Source organism: Amia ocellicauda, chromosome 6, assembly GCF_036373705.1.
Source record: "Amia ocellicauda isolate fAmiCal2 chromosome 6, fAmiCal2.hap1, whole genome shotgun sequence".
NCBI classification, from domain to species: Eukaryota; Metazoa; Chordata; class Actinopteri; order Amiiformes; family Amiidae; genus Amia; species Amia ocellicauda.
In genome coordinates, this window is record NC_089855.1 from 5,296,010 (window position 1) to 5,315,961 (window position 19,952).

The 19,952-nt window shown below is 43.0% G+C and overlaps 1 protein-coding gene across 4 annotated transcripts in view; it reads left to right on the forward strand.

The window, feature by feature from the left end:
• The window catches only part of shroom2a (shroom family member 2a), a 64,862-nt gene that overhangs the window by 23,577 nt on the left and 21,333 nt on the right, over nt 1-19,952 (forward strand). Inside the window, exons 1-2 of one of the 4 annotated variants that reach the window (XM_066705899.1) lie at nt 13,947-14,319; nt 18,328-18,429. The exons of the other annotated variants lie outside the window; for them this stretch is intronic. Of the exons in view, the coding sequence (XP_066561996.1) occupies nt 18,332-18,429 (98 nt within the window). The 5' untranslated portion in view covers nt 13,947-14,319; nt 18,328-18,331. Of the gene's footprint in view, nt 1-13,946; nt 14,320-18,327; nt 18,430-19,952 lie in introns of those variants that run through there. 4 annotated transcript variants of the gene reach the window in all.

Consider the following 19,952-nt stretch of genomic DNA (forward strand, 5'->3'; position numbering starts at 1 on the left):
AGGAAGTTTTCCCCTGGGAGTCAAAGGGCGTCAATGATTCAGTCAATGGGAGTCTTGGAATGCCATCAGCTTACCGACCAGAGTGTCTAATTAATATTACATTATATGTCAATTGAAAGGGTAAATACACCGAAGTCTGTCTGTGTCTGCAATCCTTTGCGTTTATGGTTGGTTTACGTATTTATTTCATTATTTTTTAACAGACAAACAAGCTAGCAATCTCACAAACAACTTCAGTGACACACACTACTATTCCACAGTGGTCAGCTTAAACCGCAGCGAGTCAGTCGAATGTGTCCGACGGGGAGCGGGTGTCTGCAGTGAGCTGTGATAAACGCTTTCCACGCGGCTATCCCCCCGCTGGGAAGGCCGGGAGCACTTCTCACAGGTTGCACCGGCACGGTTCGCATCTGGTAATCCTCAAAAGACGCTGTAATTCAGTCATAAAAGTCATACGCTTACATTTCCTGCTGGATGAAACGGATCCTGTGAAACTGGGTTTTGAAGTTGAAGGTGCCCTGTTGTTCCCTTCCTAACATTTAGCATGAGAAGACATTGCCCCCCTCCCACCAAGACTGACGTGCTCGAGCTTCCAGAGAGAGTCTAAAAGGCATTATGTTTACAGTGTGAATTAATGATGATATTTGTTGTGGAATAAAATATTGCCATTCTTCTTCCATGCTTAATGATTTTTAATTCAGTTTAAAGGGGCACAAGATTTTGTAAGGGCCTACTGCCACTTTCTCCAAATTGCATGTGGGAACGATTTGAGTTCCACAGCAGTTTGAGCTATTGGGTATTTATCTGTGTGCCAGACAAACCTCGGGGCATGACCACCAGGAAGTCTTATCAACCATTATCCACAGCCACTGTGAGCATCCACTGGCTCTGCAGTCGGAGCTGCTTACCACGCTGAACGTTTTAGGGATATCGAGAGGGAAAATATCCTGTTTCCAAAAATGAAATTATCAGCCCGGCTGGAAGCAGATCAATGAAGAATCGGCGAGCTGTTTTCAGGAGCCAGTCGAGCAAATACAGTTTCTGTGGAAGAATGTATTAAACACTGCATGTCCAACACTCAATTAGTTTGGGTAACGAAGTGCTAGTGAAGGATCAAAGGCAAATTTTACTTAATATAATTTTGAAACTTTCATTTAATCTAGCATAACTAAAAGCAGGCAGAATAATGATATTAAAAACGACAAATAAACCTTCAATAGTGTTTTATTTGCAGCCGGATGGTTGTTGTCGTTGATAGCTTTTGCAAAGTACATTCTGCTCTGACTCGTCGGCTAATAAACACATTTCTCGCACCATTAAAAAGCAAAACATTAATCAGAAGAGCTTTAAGATGACGTTTTGGCTGATTTGTCTTAACCGATCAGTCGCAGTCGGAAACAATAACTCTTTTGTTGAGGCCTCGGCCCGTCATTGCTGTTGTTTCTGCATCAGTAATCGCTTCTGCCTGCGAATGCTCTCCTTTAACATCTTCGTGGCTTTCCTACAAAGAGTCACCGGGGTGTCTACGGAGCTGGACAGCCGTGCGTCCGGAACCGTTCTTCACACCGGTGACCTCTGGCCTCTGACCTCTGGATTTGGCTCCCAGTGTCATTCCTGAGCGCCGCACAGTCCCGTAGAGAGATGCCCGGCATTCCTGCAGACATTCCTCTGTCCTGCTACCTGGAACTAGATCCTCACATGACACTAACAGAGCTTTAACCCTGAAAGCCACAAAGAGACCGGAGTACAGTTTTCTCCAGAATCTAAGCAGTTGTTTTTAACTTTCTGGTAACTTTCTGACACATGTGCAACATGAACTTATAAGATAGCAGTGCCCAAAGAACCCCAAAACTAAACCATTCTTCCATTTAAGAAACAAAACAAACAAAAACATATCCGTACCGAGAGATTTGACCAGGGGATTGACAGTGCTGCGTAAGGCACATCGGAGGAGGATTTCCCCAGTGGATGACACCAATAGACTGGAAACGGACAAAAGAGCTTAATTTGCCATTAGAATGCACGCCGCGAACAAAAGGCCGTTTGCAGGCCAGGCTTTGTCTCAGAGCCCCGGCAGCTTTACTTGACAGCCCTTTGTTTCGTTTGTGCCGACCCGGCCTTGAATGTGTTGTTTTGTCAGGGCTACGAGACGGGTGAGTCCTCGTTACCAGCTCTGAGCGGGGATCTAAATGAAAACTGTGTCCGCTTGCGAATATTGAATCTTGTTGTCCCTGTGTGTGTTTTTTTTTACCCATAAATGGTGACTGCTTGGGGGGAGAATGTGTGGATTGTCTAGGGTGTTTGAAGGCTGTTTGTTGTGGTTTAATGTTTTTGGAGGCCCGAGTCATCCGGGGAGATGGTGGGCGGAAGTCAGCAGGCGGTCTGTCTCGCTGTGCCGCAGCAGGACAGGACAGGGCCACGGAGAGTCTAATTGCAGACCGTCCCCATCCATTCGAATCCAGGCACGTCCACGAATTGAAACATAATGACCTAGTCCTTCTTGGGATAGATTGGAGGGGCCGCTGTGTGCCTCTGCCAGGGCCAGGGTCTGTCCTCCAACGGGCACATAAGCTCATCTCTTCATGTTGATGTTCTGGTTCACACTACAGAGAGAGGAAAATGGGCTGATAGCATAATTGAGAGCTGGATTCAGGGACAATAGGCTATGCTGTTCATGGAGCTGTAGTCAAAGTGGTCATAGACAACTAAAGTAAAACATGGCAGAGGTCGAGGGCCAGCTTAACATAAAGTAGGCAGATTGTACATAGGCATCAATAGAAACTGCCTTGTTGTGGCTTGCTGTTAGCTGTCAAGATAGGGTGTGTGGTCTCAGTGGAGGCCATGGATGCAACAGGTTGGCTGGTAGGTTTCCCTGGTACTTCAGAGATTTGCAGGCGTCACTTAGAGGAACAGTGGGCGGCCCAGACACTCGCCACAAGGATGGGGCTTGAAACGGAGCAATGCTCTGGAGAGAACGATTGGAAAAGGAAGTCTCGGCTGAGTGTGATTGTGTGCCCTGCTGTTGTGCCACTGAATGCCGCTTGCACAACAGGGAGAAGTGTGGGAGACTCTGCGACCCAGACACCGTGGCACGCAGCTGTGGGAAAGGCATCTTGACAAATGGTCTGAGAATGCCTTTGCTGTAGTTAAATAAATAGCTACATGTTGTTATTTTTCCAAGGTGGTCAAGCCTTGACACATTGTTACGCCACATAACTCCTGACATCCAGGGTATTGCCTGACCCTGAGCAATAAAACTTGCCTTTTCTTTCTCTTTATTCTCCCCGTTTTTTTTTTTTTTTAACAGTCTAATTCTGCATAAAGAGATGTGTTTGTAATGTATACAGTGGTACGTCGAGATATGAGTAACAGGCTTGGTTAATGTCTCCCAGATGTGTCTCTCTCTTCCCCCGAATCCATTTACTGATTAGCCAGTCAGTGGAGGTCCGATTCCTGCTCTTCCTTCTGTCGAACACTCTTCCGCTTGTTTTCACATCGATAGACTCCCTCACCTCGTTTGAGTGACGCATGTGAACACAAGCACTACATGCCATTTTAAATTCAGCTAACTAGGATGAAAGTCGAGGGCGGGGTAATGCCCGGTTCTCCTACTCATGCAGAGCGCCTTGTGGAATCAGTGGCAGTCTTCAGTCGACAGATGTTTTCATTTTTAAGTGAAGCCCTGGCCTTGTAAACATTAAGCATGCATTTTTAATTACATTATTTCAATGCAGCTTCACAGCGTGGTTCTCCTCCACAAAAAAGGCAGTCGAAATTGATGTTAAAAGTGAGCAATTTTATAAACTGGCACTGACGTGTGGAGTTTTATCTTGTATTAGGCTCGTTTTGATCACTTACAGATGTGCGATAATCCCTCTTTAGCTTGGCTGAACAAAGTAGTGAATTTGTTTTAGTTTTTCTTTGGGATTATTCATGATGTTTGTGCTAAAGTCTGCACTGCGGTTCTTTCTGAACACCCCCCAGCGCTGGTGTACTCTGTCTCCCTTAAGGGGTCCAAGAAGGAGGGAGAGAGAGGGAGAGAGAGAATTGTTTGTCCATTTAAATAAATTGCGTTGAAGAAGTGTCCAACAGTACCACAAAGAGGAAAGGACTGAGGACCTCTAGTGGGGAAACGTGTGCCAGGCCAGAACCCACAGGAGGGTTGTGTGTTAGCGTTGGACTAAGGCTTTGCTCAACACCGGTCCGTTTCTCTGTTTTTGATGAGGGTGGAGTTTCCTTTCAAGTGCTAAACCTCCACATGAGAACACAACCCCTGACACCTCGACCTGCTCCAAAGACAACCACATGGGAGGAAACCTGTGCTGATTACAGATTTATTTTAATGGGGGTTTTTTTTGTAAGGAAACAAACGTTTATGTGACTAAACATTAACTCGCTCTTTCAAACAATGACCGTGAGCTTCCCGATGGATCAGACGTGTGAGATCGCGGCCGCCGATAGAGGACGAGGCTGGGACGACAATATTCTTTAGTAATGGGATGAGCTGCTCTGCTGTTAAACCACATGGGCAGACGGCACTATTGAAAGTGACATTCTGTGCAATACGAAACACAATTGAAGCTTCAGTTGTATGTGAACACACAACCCCACTGAGGTTATGCTGGTGTATCACATCTAGTATCAAGCCCTATAGGTTTTAATACTTTGTGTGGTTGTGTATCTTCAACTTTACCTCCACGCCTCACTGAAGTCCCCATTGGCAAGACGAGGGCCTTTCTTAGGTCAGATGTCTCCAAACTGGCCTTCATTTGTGTGTGTTTTATTTATCTTCCGACATTTTCGTCTGGTATCGAAAACCCAGATCAGCTCTAGGTCTTAGATGACCTTGTTCCGAGTGGAAAGCTGTACACGAGGAGGACCCACTTGAGGCTCTGGGGCAGTGTGTCGGCCTACAGAGCAGTACTGTGAGCGCATTAGACACCAAGTGCTGTGCAATGTCTGCAGGACACTGGGAAACATGTTTCTTCAGCTCTGGACATTAATATTAATTCAATTTGAGGTCATGCTTAGTTTAGTGTATCACTTACTGCATTATAACATAGTGTATAACAAGAGTATACATGTATTCATATGTTAAAGGTTATGGAAGAACATCCTTGATTTAATATTAAATACAAATGGTTACATTTCAATGTTTTGGTATATTTTCTGTGTAGTTACATTGCTGAACCTCTAGAGGGAGGTCTTTCCTATCTTAAAAATCGGATGTGTTTTAAGATAATTCTGACTGAAACATATTTGCCTGCAGTGTTTGAAATAGGCTTTTAGGGCAACAAGAACAATGTTTGACTTAAAAATACACTTTATAAAATGTCTGGGTACAGCTAATTAACGAAGATAGGCTCTGTCCATGTATGCAATGTCAAATCTTGAAAAGCTGTGAATAATACTCCTGAACAGAGATGTGACTTGGAGATACTGTTAAGAGGCTCATAGATGGATGGAAATGCTCCAGCAGGATCTATTTTCATCAGTTGTTCAGTGAAACAATGGGATGATGGTGTTGGTGCACAAGTGGACATCCTCTTTGTGTTTAGCTGAAAAGGAAGCGTTCACACACCCGCACTCAGTGTATTTACACGAGTCAATATTGACACTGCAGCTCCTGGCATGTGGGCACTGTAATAAAGTGAGCTGGGCACACAGCCTAATGTGAGTGCTATACCATGCTGTCCAACAACCGTCCATTTCGTACAAACCAGTCGTATAATACACATTGAGTCATTAGTAACAGTAGTGCCTGCAATATGGATCAACCAGAACCATTTAATTGATGTACTTAAATTGTATTATTATTATTATTATTAATTTGATTTCTGTTTTGACCCAAAAGAGGCTCTATGTCCTCTGGGTTATATAGAGCTGGATACAGTGTCAGAATTTAAAATCAGAAAGAGGAGTTTGACTGCAAAGCACACAGATCCAAATATCTCTTAACCCAGTGGTTCCCAAACCGGTCCCGGGGGATCCCCTACCCTGCTGGTGTTTGTTTCAACCCAGCTCTCAATTACTTCATTGAACCTTAATTGAAGTAACAATCTGCTTAGATTTTACTTTTTAAATTGTGTAAGAAAATAGTTGTTTCTTCAATATGTTTTTAAATATAATTATATACTTAACTTAAAACCCCTACTGTTTAAAATAATTAAAAGTCTCTGTTTTAGGAAATGTATTCGTTCAATTAAGGGTTCAATGAAGTAATTGAGAGCTGGGTTGGAACAAAAACCAGCAGGGTAGGCGATCCCCCGGGACCGGTTTGGGAACCACGGTCTTAAACCAACTGGAAGCTACATGAACGCAGATCAATCCAATTAGATCCCGCAAATCCGGCGTGGATTCGGATCGGACGGGCGGATAAACCTGAGGGGGGGGGGGTCGTATCGGTGTGACTGAAACCTCGACACGGGAAGACGTCCGTCGACCCTCCGTATTTCTGTCCATTTAACGGAGCAATAAGGAGGCAGACTGCGTCCTGCTGTGTGCAAAACTCATGCTTGCGGATAGTAATGGAGGACGTCGAGTCCCGCCTCCCCCGCGCTGTGGATCGTCCCACTGCCGGCTGCGTTTGCGGCTTTGATCGCGACAGATGAGTGTATTGGGAGCCATTATAGGCGGTAATAAAGACCATGAACCGCACAGAGCCGCAGCGACAGACAGCCCACCGGGGTCCGGCGTCAGTGCTGTCAGCCGGTATGTACAGGCAGCGTGAAGGCCTCCATTTGCAGCGTCACCTAGTCCTACATAGATCGTGCGGTGCAGATGTGCGCAGATCTGCAGGATCCCAGCGCTCCCATTGGTGGAGCCGCGCAGATCTGCCGACACCTGCGCCACACGAACGCCAGTATTATTTTTGTAACAGCTGGTTGTGTCTTGATTGAACTAAAACACAATAAAGTAACCTGATTGTTGTGGTTTAATGTTAAAGTGTACCATGTAACCTATACGTGGATGATGATTAGTTTGTGATTTACTGACAGTGGGACACTGCTGAGAAGTGTCCAACGACTGAATTAAGGACAAATGAGACCCAGCCGCTAAGGGTTGTGCTGCTGTTAAGATGTCACTGTCTAGATTTGCACATATTGTGACTGCACGGCGTAGACAGGGGGGACAGATACAGCCTCTCTGTCTCACAGGACAGCTGTTACTTTCATGCTTCTTTCTGCAGTTCACACCCTTCAGACTTTCATAGAGTATCTGGAACAATACTGTGCTTGTGATACGAAGGTTTCATGGGACGAAGAATGAACCCATCGCGATTGCCTATATATCTGCCCCCATTTCACTACCCTGATTCAGGGGGGCAGGGGGGTCTCTGAGCCTCTTTCCCACCCGCTTCCAGCTACCATGACGACTGTGACGTCAGCAGCCATTGTTTCCTTTGAAGGCTTGAAAATAGCTACTTTCAAAGGCCTTGGTATAGTCAAGAAACGGGCAAAATGTCACTTAGTATATTATTTTGGTACAACCCTTTGTCGGCTAAATGACCTAATAAAAAAATAGAATTTAAAGTGTCGGAGAGAGACTCGGACACATGACTGCGTAATATACTCCATCATATCACAGTGTCCTATTAAACTGGTGTCAGCAGACTTGTATGTCAGAAACGGTGATTCTACAGTATGTAGGTTAGGAGCTGTAGTGTATAGGGTACTGATACCTTCTGTTCAAGGATAAATCCCTTATGGGTAATCGTACTTTGATACGCTCTTACTTTCTAATACTGTGGAACTGAGGCTTATGAGGCTTCAGTATAATCTTGCTTATTGCGCGTCTCCCTGGTGTCTTAGGGCTGGTGAGCTCTGCTGGGAAGGCCTGGAGCAGGTCTAGCACAGCCGCCTCACTAGGGACCCGAGTTCGATTGTGGCCCTGGGTGCCTGAATTATTTCTTGTTTAGCAGCACTGTAGAGACTGTCGTTTGAACATGTACACTCTGTGAAAGCCTGCACCCTGCGTAGTGGGCTGCTGTCGCACGTCTAGCTGACGGCTGTCGACAGCATCTCTTGTGCAGTGCGTGTGAATAATGCTTCAGTTACTTGTGGCAGCAAAAACATTTTAACTAAAGGATCATCAGCAGCTCCATCCGTTTACACTGACAGACTCCACAGCTGCAACGGATTAGCAGCGTTGATTTAGAAGTACATTTTATCCCCTTCAAAACGAGACGCTTTACTTTATATATAGGTTCACTATATTGAATAGCCTGATGGTCTGTGTCTGTGCGCCTGCGGCACGTAATTAAATTTGTCTGCTGCATATTTGTGATTTTGTGAAGGAGCTGTTTTGGTGACACATAATTATATGACTTGTAGTTTATGGCCGTCTTCCGATATATCAGAAGAGAAAGTTGGTCAAATCTTGTAATTCTGATGGAGATTTTAGGTAATTTCAACTCTGCTTTTTTCCATCTTAATCCCTTAAAGGGCAAGGTCTTGGTGATGGTGTGCGGAGATGAGGAGATGGTACACTGTTTTTTTTAATTATTATTTACATCCATTTTATTTTTCTTTCTAACTCAGCATACTTGTGATTATTTATCTATTTATTTGAAGATGATATACTTTTTTTCTTAAGAAATGTACAGTTGTTTTTTGAGCAGCAACACAAATACTCATGAAAATAAATATTAAGCTTGTTTTTTCTTATCCTATTTAAACTTGTGCTCGAGTGGTTACTGCTCTGCCCTCGTTAGGCAATGTATCTGATGCTAGTTCAGATTGCTGGAAAATTGCTGCCAATTTCAGCCCTTTAATTTGTTCTTTCTTGGTTTAGCCTAGCATGCAGCTTACACAATCGAGGTCTTGTGCTACAGAAATATAACTAACGAATAGCCTAAAGGTACTGTCAACTTTGTTCTCTGGACAGGCAGCTTGTATTGCCATTCAAATGTCAGGATTGCCTCGAGAGAGACAAAAGGTTAAATCACAGCTGATGGCTTTTATATTCTGTACCTTGTGAAAACAAAAGGGGTATTCAGGTCACAACCTAGTGGGCATATAATTTTAATTTAAGCATCACAGTTCAGATGAAAAATATAATACAAATCTGGATGTTACGCAGGCCTAGGTGTTAGGATTACTAGTTGTTGTATGAATGGACAATTTGTGCGTTAAAGTAAAAACAAAACAAAAAGAGAATTTCGTAAGGTACAGGGAACTGCCTTGGATTGTGAGCAGAGAGACTGAAGCTGTGAACCGAGGTGGACAAGACTCATCCCAGCAGCGAGAGAAGGACCGGGCTTTACCCCAGCATAGTGCTGTAGAGTAGGGAAAAACAAAACGCAACCTGAAAATGAATCCTTCTATAAGAATTTAAATCACCAAATGTATTAAACTGGGCCTTAATTTGGCAATATTAGTCATATTGGTCACAAACTGTTTCTGACATTAGGATGTGTTCTCCTCTCCCTTTGTGTTGTTAAGCATGCTGCACAGCTTCATTTCCAATTCATCCAAAGCACATTTTGTACCAAGTACCACAAGGCATTAAAAGTCACGCAAACAAACAAATCTACAAATTGTCTGCATCTCCTTTAGATGACTATGAGCTCATGTTGTGCTTTGAATTGCTCTTCAAATACAGTATTTACAACACTGCATTTTTTAAATTGTCGCCTCCAAAGAGCCGTCATACAGACATGTATTATAATCTTTGTGGTTGAAAATCCTTAGCCCTGAAGACAAATTTGCCTTCTGAAAGTATGAAGTGATTGACAGCTTATTTGTAGCAAATGCTCTCAAAACTATTTTCATTTTGCTCTTGAACTTGATCAGTTTGATCCTCAAGGTGGTCTTTTTGTTTGTTTTATTTAATTACGATCCCCTTTTTTGAAGTAGTTGAAAGATTAGTAAATAAAGCAAGTAACTCATTTTAGAAATATGCAGTGGATTACTGGCATTGTGATGGTGATTATATAGACTATAGACATCCGCTAATCACACCCCGAATCCTAAGGGAAGCAGTTGCATTTTAAGCCTCTCAATCTGGAAACAAATAAATATAAAATGGTTCTAAGGTTCTGAAATGTATCAAAATTGCTAAATAGTTTTTGTTCTGGGGTGGAAATTTCCAGTTTTACCTAGATATTTATATGAACAAAATATTACATTCTGCTGCTGATATGGTGGTTTGTTGTCTAGTGTTATTTAAGTTTCTTTACCGTGATCTGTGATTTGGTTATTATCTACATTAATGCCTAAAGTTAAAGACATCTAAGTGCATCTCAAATAAGATTGCAAAGAAACACGATAAATAGATGCAAAGTTTGTGGTCGGAAAAGACCAATTTGACGGTGGATTGCGATGCGTTTCTGATATACAGTCGCTACCCAGGCGCTCATCAGCTGGCGAGAGGAATCCGAATGGGGTTTTTGTGCGCCAGCGAACAAGTCCCGCAGCCAGCCGTCATTCAGCGGCTCTCTGGGCGGCTGCCACCGCTGCGTCTAATGGCTTGTCAAACACTTGTTCGAGCGCCAGTGTCTGTCTCGTTTTATCAGCCCAGTCGTCCTGAATTAACGCCGTGACGTTCACCAGCGCTCTGTCACGGAGCCAGGGCCACGGGGCCGCAGGGCGGAGGTGGCGGGGGCTCCCTGTGCAGAGCCGGTAAGCCCCGCGCAGGATCACTGCTGTGCCCTCCATTGTGCACGTCAACAATGTTCAGAGGCCACGCCATTCACTTTTTTAATTTCTTTTGGGAGGAGGTGGCAATGGCAGCATTACAATTACGAGTATAAAACATATGAATTATAACAATTGGCACCATGATGCAATGAGCCTGACAGACCAAGCAGTGTTTTCCCAGGCCGTATAACCACAGCTCAACTGACTTGTGAGTGGGTTGAACTGCGGCCACTACTGTAGGTTATTCATGTTTGTTGTTTTCCTGTTTTTGTGGGTGTTTGTAAGGCGCTGAGAGAGCAAAGGGTTTGCATACCCACACACTCCAATAATTCACCCACAAGAGCAGTCTCTGCCTTGTTATTTAATGCTGGGTTGCATTAAATGTCCTCCTAGCTCTCAAAGTTTCTCCGGCGTGTGTCAACACAACACAAGGGTGGCCGGAAGCAGCAGACCGATATTCTTATTACTGATATTAACCTTTGCTAAAGAGCTCAGTCTCTAAGTTGCTCTAGTATTGACTGTGTAAATTGACTCATCATGAACAAAGAACATTACAAGGCAGATGCAATATTCACGATCCCGGGGTGTGTGTGTGTTTCTCAGTGTGTCTGATGGCAGCCCAAGATCTGCACATTGCGTTCCTGACCTGGATGTGCAGTAAACAGGCGTTGTAATTCAGAAGTATTTTAATTGGCAGCACATTGGCATGGATAGGGAATGTGCGTTCTGCTGTTGCAGCCTGGGGGAGCCTTTGTGGTGCATTTATGATGTAAAACTAACCCTGACGCACAATCCAGGATGACCGAACAGATGGGAAAGTCCTGTTCCACTTAGTGTGTGGATGCGTCCCTTTTCTCTCTCTCTATAAAGACATGGAAGCTACCATTGGGCAAACACACACGGTGCTACTTAACAACAAGATGTGTCCAGTTTCGTCATGTGTTGAATTTACTTGAAAGTGGGAGAACCGGAGTGACTTGCTGTTAAACGCTTTCATTTTTAAAGTTGAGTCTGTGAAAATGGGATGGAGTTAAAAGAAAAAAAAACATAAGGGGTAGTACTGTGCAGGACCCAGCATAGTAGACTGCTGAACTGCCTGCATTTTATGATTTGTACCCACGTTTACAAATGAACTGAAAACTGAAGTAAAGGGATGTAATAAATTTATTATTTTTTCCTGTGTGAACTTTTGACCTTTGATACTATTAATTGTCTTGCATGACTTGCTCATGTGTGACCTTTCCCTGCACTAGGAAAGCCAAACGCCACTTGGAGATTTGCAGCTGGAGTCATGTGATCAGAGCGGATTGGGTCCGTTATGTTCCATGTCCCAGTGACCCTGGCTAATGTGTTACTTAGAAAAAGGAAAAGTGAGTCTGGAAGGCAAAATTTATTTTCAGCGGCACATGACGTCTCTCTTGCAACAAGATGGGGCTGATTTTGAAGCTGTTGTGGTAGTTTGTCTTTACAAGGACCAAAGACATGCTTCAATCTAACCAAAAAGGATAGTTCTGTACTTGGTTACTAACTGGGTGGAATAGAAGTAAAGCTGACTCATCAACTAGAGTATTTAATAATAATTGTATTCAAACATTTGTTAGATTAGACTGTCCATCTCTTTTCAAACAAACAATCAATAAATCAACTGATTGTACAGCAGAGATGCCAGCGTCATCTGCAAAGTACTCCCAGTGATCGCAGTCTGAATCAGGCCTTGGCTAATCTTCTTGCATGTCACCAGACGAGTTGTGTTGATGCCAAGATGGGTTTAATCAAATCTCCGCAGGTCAAGCTATGATCATACAGTAGGTCTGTTTAGTTCTTGCACAATCAGCCTCATTTAACAGCCCATGCGGGTATCGCAGAGTTAAAGTGAGAGACAGACACTGTAAGCTTGTTTGCTATTAACCCTCTGTAATTTGTTTTTTTAGTTTAGTTTGTTGCTGAGTTTTGCTAATGTAGCTAAAATCAGCATCAGACACTTTTTGTAAAGAGTGGGGTGAAATGGTTGTAGGAAAAGGAATTAATGTTTTGTTCTGGGCAAAAAAACACCACTCCTAAAATACAGAAATAGGCCTTTGTGATCCCAGAGAGTCCGTCTTGCATCTCTCCGTTTCAGCGACTCGTATTCAGTTTCTTGTGATCTTGATTGAAACTCAAGTAGGGGTTGTCAGCGGCCTAATGACGGGTCTGGGTGAGCGCTGTCAGACTGCAATGTCCTGAACCAGGAAGTGAAGGAAGAGATCAAGATGCAAACCACAGATAAGGGACGTGTAATTGAGGGGTTTGTAATAGGTGTGTAGAGAGTATTGGAGAGGGAAGCACTAATAATTTGTACTGTGGGCACGTGGGGCCGGAGTGAAGGACCCCTCCATAGTAGCAAGGGGTGTCCACTGTTGTGCCTGTCCTACATTAAAATTGACCAATACTGTGTCCAGCCCTCTTGTATTTTGTCTCTACTACATGGTGGTGTGATGGTTGGTCAGAATCCCCTCCCCGTTCGGTGCTTTCAAGCCACATCGCTAGCATTCGGGTTGTGAATTTCAGGTAAATAGATGCCTAAAATGAAAAACTCAGCTGTGGAGATAGCTACTGAACTTAATTTTGTTGTTGTTGATAGATCTCTGCACCCTAGTAGTATCTCTAGTATTCAGAGTATTTCAAATAAACCCCTTTCCTGTAATGTGAAAACTTTGTTACAAAATTGGATTATCGACGCGCAGAAATCATGCAGGTAACATAAAAGTCTCTGATAAAGAATGCCACCATTTTCAACGCTGAAATAATACAAACGCTCACCCTGCGTTTATCTTGGCATCACATTTTGTGTTATGATTTTGAAAGGAGTTGTCATACTATAAGGCTCAGGAGTTATTGTAAATTGACATTTCAAATACAGACGCTCTTTTGTAAGCTTAATACGGTCTGCCTCATTGTAATGAACTTGCTGAGAGAGTGTCTGTGTGTGTGTGACAGACAGGGTTTCTGAGCTTGCTATCCATCTCCATTTCCTCCCTCGGACGAACCGAGATGCAGACGAGCGAGAGTGGCTGGAGAAGCCTACCTGCTAATTAAAGACCCTGTTGCCATAGTTATGGGAGAAACGCATGGAGTGCCCAGGGCGGCGGTACAATGGGAGCGCGGAGAAACGGCCAGCCCCGCATTTGCAACACTTCGTTTACTCCTGAGCTCTCGGCCAATGAGAGGGAGCCGGCTGCTGGATTACCTCAAGGGGGGGAGGTTGGGTTGTGACACCCCCCCTGGGAGCAGACAACCCCAAAAAACACACAACCCGAACCCAGAGACCCACTCGGGCTGAAGGGGAGTTCAGGGAGTGTGCTGAGGGAAGCCAGGCTCACTCTCCTCCATCGGACACTTATGGATTTAGCTACCTCTGTCTCGCCACAGCTGTGGAAGAAATGCAAAGCCTCTGCACTGATGCCAAAGCTCAAAGTCCGCCCGTTTCCAGAGCCCCCTTTGTCCTGGCCTATCTTTGAAGTGTCTGAGGAATGTATTGCCTGCAAAGTGCACTGGAGCACAGCCAGTCCAACCTACATCTTTAGGGCTTTCTTCCCATACAGTTAGTGCACCTTCTGTAGCCTGGGAACAGCCTTTGAATTGTTCCCTGGGAATGATATTGCGTGTGTGTTTTCTGTACCGCAGTGTGTTCTGGAGATAGGTAAGTATTCCTTTCAGCTTTTGACAGGCTTTCAGAAAAGGAAAGAGAAGAAAAAGCATTTTATTTCCACTTTCTCTCTTCCATTTCATCTGACTATTGTACAGTTGGCTGTTATTTTCTGATTTCTGTTTCTTCTTGTCCTCTTTTCATCGTGTATGTGTTTCTTTTCTGTAGCTATGCCCTTAACCTTTAGGGACTATTGCTCAGTTCTCTTAAATCCAAAACGTGAACTTAACTATTCAACAGCACCAGATTCCTGCAGTGTAGATAGTTTGTTGATGCAAAATTTCACAGGATTCGCCAGAACATACAATGTTTCTATGATTACAATCTGTTTAGACATGAGAAGGAATATACAATATAAAATAAGTCTCAACTCGAGAAAATCCAGCCATATATTTTAAAAACTGAAGATGGAGACATTCATAGGTTGTCCAGCTTAACTATATATAGTAATTAGCACATGTGATCAATTTATACCTTTTGTGTTATTGTAATTGTTTTATCAGTCATTCATCTCTAAATCTGAAATCATAGGTGTTATTCTTTTCGGTATCTAGATTTAATGATTAGTACTCAATTAATGTTTATTTTACGCAGTCTGCATCACTTTGGATAACAAAAAATATAGCATTAAATGCTTTACACTGTTTTCCAAGTCCTAGTTAACATTCAGTGCATGCCTGCCTTGTGTTGTAAGATGAATTTGTTTGTTTTAAAATTAGATTTGTCTCTCAAAGCGACCCGAAATCGGCCTAGACTTTTCTTTGCTCTGCAGAGACCTGCACTGATTCACTGCCATGGAATATCTGTGGCCGCACAGCTGTAGCCCTGACGATACTGCTAATAAAAAGAGGGCGATTTGCATTTCTATTGTGAGCACCATGTGAGGCTAACGCGCTCTGTTCGAACCATTTGCATGAATAAGCAGGCAAACCGTTTTAAATATCCCTGTACTTGTAACAGGACGTCTCCTGCAGAGGGAAATGCATCCTGGCTATAGCATTTAGTCATCATTTATTTGCTAACGTCTTGGTGTTACTGTTGTCTCCTCCGGCTGTAGCTACTTCAGGTTCACCGTGCTTTTCCAGTGGCTTTGAATTGCGTCTGTGAGGAAATTCTTGTTCATGTGTTGTTAAAGTTAAAGTATTTCATAACCTGTGCTCAAGTAGGCTAATGAAAAGAAATGTGGAAGAATTGAGAATTAGTTTTACTTGCTGATTTGTTCTAATGCTCATTATTCCAGAATGAAGATTTTTATTTATTTTTTTAAGGCTATTGATTTTTTTGTTTTTCCTAGTCTGGTGTGAAATGCACTCCTACAAAATGACAGTGGAAATCCGAGGGGCTTGACCTTTGTGACCCTCTCGGCCACCACATGTTAAGGGCAGAAATGAAAGCGAGAGAGAGAGAGAGCAGCTCATTGTTGTGTCTGTAAACACACAGTCTTTGTGCAAAGTCTCTTACTCTCGTGATGCTGTATCCAATATAAACTCTGCAAAAAATGTAGTTTATCATTAAATATAAAGTACTAGGTCCTTTTTCTTGTAGGGACAAATATAGCTGATAAATACCTAGTACTTAAGAATTGTTATCCTTTAGTAGCATCTTGAAAATTAAATAGGATTTGTGTCCTCAGATGACTTCCCAGAAGCCTGTGTCCAGATTCGATGCTAAAGATATCCCTCCACACACAATCTAATTACTATCTCGGCCTATTTTTGCTAAGTGGTGAGAGTGTTATTGTGTGCAGAATTACCGTAATCATATTTACTAGTGGTGATTTGTATCTACTCTGCACACACACGCCTCCCAAATGTAATGTTGCTCTCTGATAGATTGTCCACGGAAAACAGAGATCGGTCGATGCAGCAATCAAATTAATTGCCCGGTTAATTGCCTTGAATTCTCAGTTTAGTTTCTGTTATGTTGTTTCCTGACTCAATAGTAATACAGTTTCAAACCAGGCCCGACCTCTACACCGGCTTCTTTGGGCATCATTAATAGTCTTGAGACCTAGAAGAACAACACGTGTGCGTGTGTGTGTGAGAGAAGTAACGGCATTTGAGAAGCAGGGAGACCGAACCCACTGTCTTCGTGGCAGACAACAGCTTGTACGGGCCAGGAACCAGCTGATCTCGTTTTATAAGCGATTGAGAGGCCATTAAGCTCCAGCCCCATGCTGTCTGTTTGATAGGCTCAGTGGAGCCATGTGGCCATATGGTGGAAAGCTCTTCTGTAGGGTTCAAAGGGACAGCCTCTTATCTTGCCATCTCTGCTGGACATGACAGATCACTCGGTCAGTCATAGCCCTGTGCGTTGATCTCCAGAGCACTGATGGTGGCTACCTTCAGAGAGCCCTTTGGAGATGTGGTGTGACTGCAGGATCCCAGCCACACAGGGTAATTTACAGGAGGAGGAAACCAAATTGCGTTCTCCACTTTCCCTGTCTGGGTAACGTTTCTGTGCTCTGCCAGAAGAGGGTGCATATACACTGTCAGAGAGGCTTGTTTACATTCATGCACTGTGTATGCTCAGTTGTTGTTCCTTGACTTTACTACTGCGTGCATGCTTAGTCGAGAGTTTTAAATTAATGTTATGAGTCCTGGAGGGTGTCCAACAGCATTAGGCTACTTCAGATGATTTTGCTCGACAATATGAAACAAACAAATCTTTCTACGCAGTCGACCAAACTGAAGCATCTCCGTTGTGCCAAACATTAATTAAAAATATACAATTAAACCTAAATAGCCCCTAGTATGTGAATTTTACAGTTTTAAATTGTTTATATTTCAGAGAAGAGATGGACACTAAGGCAAGCTTAATAATGGTCAATGCCAGGTGTTAGAACAGTTTACCGCTGTGGCTGTCTAAATGTTTCATAAGGGCTTGCTCTGCTCACACTATCCTTTTCTCTCTCTGTCTCTGCTCTGTGAATGTCGGTCTCTCCTGTGCTGAGGTGTAAAGACACCTGCTATCTTAAACTTCTCACTCGATTGCTTTGTTACTCCTTTATCTTGATTTGAAAGCGAATTCCCCATTTAGGCATGTGATTAAGTGCAAAGAGATGTGTTGTGTTTAAGGAGGGCATGTATTAATTCTCAGTTCACCTGATTTATTGAGTTTTGTGGTTTTTCCTGATAATCTCAACATATTTTGGGTGCACTACATGCTTATGTATCGAAAATATTTGACCAGAAAATTTAAAAATCTCATCCCAAGATTGCCGTCTCCTAAAAACTCTACCAGTGTACCCAGCCTCTAGCTACTTATTTACAAATGAGTCTAATAGTCTTTTGTCACAAATACAATTTTAAATGTAAAGCAAAAAATACAAATAAACAATTTTTAGGACTTTATTTTACTTATTGATTGTGTCTTTCTCAATCCAAGCCTCTTAATATAAGCTACAGCACCGGTTATGTGAAGTTGAGCTTTTCATTTGAGATGTCCATATAATCTGGAACAATAGCCCAGGTGCAGAATGCTTCGACAGTCCTGTGTTTACCCCCCCCACCCCCCAGTGCACTTCTGACCCTGTTGCTTTGTTTTGAAAGGTGGAGATTTTTTTTTTTTTTAAATCCCCCTTTTCTTCCACCTCATTTTAGTTAAGGTCAGAGCCATCCTGCCTCCTACAGCGGTGTGGATTGAGCCACTTCCTTTGAGTGCGGGAACTTTGCATATGAGTGTGGGGGAGAAGAAACCTACTTAGCCTTGGTTTAAAACCTTGATTACAAAACAAAATGTTAGTGTGTGTATATATATTTAGTATGACTTCTATATATATCTACTAGAAACCTATATAATCCTGATTGTTTATTCAAGCCCAGTTTTGCTCCCACTGGGGAGGCGATACTGTCCAGTGTGTTCTCTGTGCTCTGTACCTGGTGCAGTAAACTGTCTCGGCAGCTAAAACTGCATCAGGAATTGCCCCCCCGCCCCAGCTCCTGCTCCCATCCCTCATTGAATTCAGTAATTCAGTGTGTGTTCCTCCTCCCTGTTACCCAGGAAGATGAAAATGGTGGATATTGTAGCGCAGAAAATGCCCTCAGAAAGTGACGTTCACGTGGCCAGGAGCTTTCTAACGAAGATTTTGCGCAGTTCTATGAGGTACAGTACCATGCCAAACGGCTAACTGCAACACCACCCCAACCCCCCGCCTCTCCTCAGCCATATCTGTGTCCCGCGCTGTCTGCCGTGCCGTGATGTCACACTCCCCCCATTCCAGCCACAGACATTCCATCCGCCTTGTGGTAGCTTTGCTCATTTTAGTGCTCCAGCCAATGTGTATCGAATGTGAATTATATGTTTGATTGCTAACTAACTTTTTTCCCCCCTTGTAGGCCTTGTCCTTGTTCTTTCAGGCTTCTAACTGAAATGATTTGCTTTTTAAATTGTGAATTTAAATGTTCATGATCACTGCAGGGATCAAACGAGCAGAAAAACATTTACTTTGAGTGAACAGTATTGGTCCAAGGTGTAACCCTTGGATGTGATATGATATATTTATTGTTTTAAATATTTTCTTGTGGAGAACGGGCAGTGGGAGGCTGAGGAGGTAGCCAAGCCTCACACGGAGCGATAATACTAATCTAGAAGTAGAAGCACGACCTTCTGCTGTTTACAGAGTACAGAAATAGGCCTAACTTGTGTGTCTGTGACAGATGTGCCTACACACACTGATCTGAGTGTGAGAGGTTCTCTGTCAGGTGATTTCAACCTTCCAGATGCATCGCCAAAAGCATCTGATGGTCAAATACATGCTTCATTGGCATTAATGCATTTTATTTTTTCATTCTTCAATCATGCATAACAGAAAGAATCGCTTCAAAGGGTAGGTGGGATCTTCTGCATCCTTATCTGTGTGTTTTACAAACTGTGCCACATTGGGTGTTCTGTTTGAATTATTTTGATCTGTGCATGCTTGTGTGTGTATATGGTTGTCTGTTTATTATTATTATAACCTTGTTACAATTGGATACTTAGCAGAGGTCTACTCTTCCATTGTTTATTTAATGAATGAAATCTATTTTACTCTCACATCTCTTATGAAAGTGTTTGCGGGTATCTGATTATTTTCTTGCTTACTGTATCCAATGTGTAATCAATTCATGTTTAAAGAGGAAGATACTGCATTTCCAGTTCCTATCTGACGAGATGTTGATTACCTTCACTCAAAGTACTTTCTCTCTCATTATCTTGACCACGGTTGAGTAAATGTCACTGATATGCGTTCAATAAAGTATAGAAACAGTTCTTGTTCTTAAAACCTGAAGCATCATAAAAACAATTATTTGTTAGACTGATTAAGAACCATGTGTCCCCTTAGTCAAAGCCATACATTGCAATTTTAATGCGAGATACAGCTCTCAGCCAGCAGAGCTTCACATTAGTGACGTATGTCCTCAAAATATGCTCAGGGCTGAGGTAATATTCTGTGGCTTTTATATTTGTCTTGTAAAACCTCAGCATGTGATGCTCTTGAAGGATTATTTTGTTGTGTTGCTCCTATTAGATCATGATCTGGTTTCCATGTGATTAACACCTTCCCCTGACTGGACAAAACAAAAATATCAGCTGCTGGTTTCCATATCTAGAGCTGGCAGCGGCTGTGTGGGTCCTCTGTGGCATTA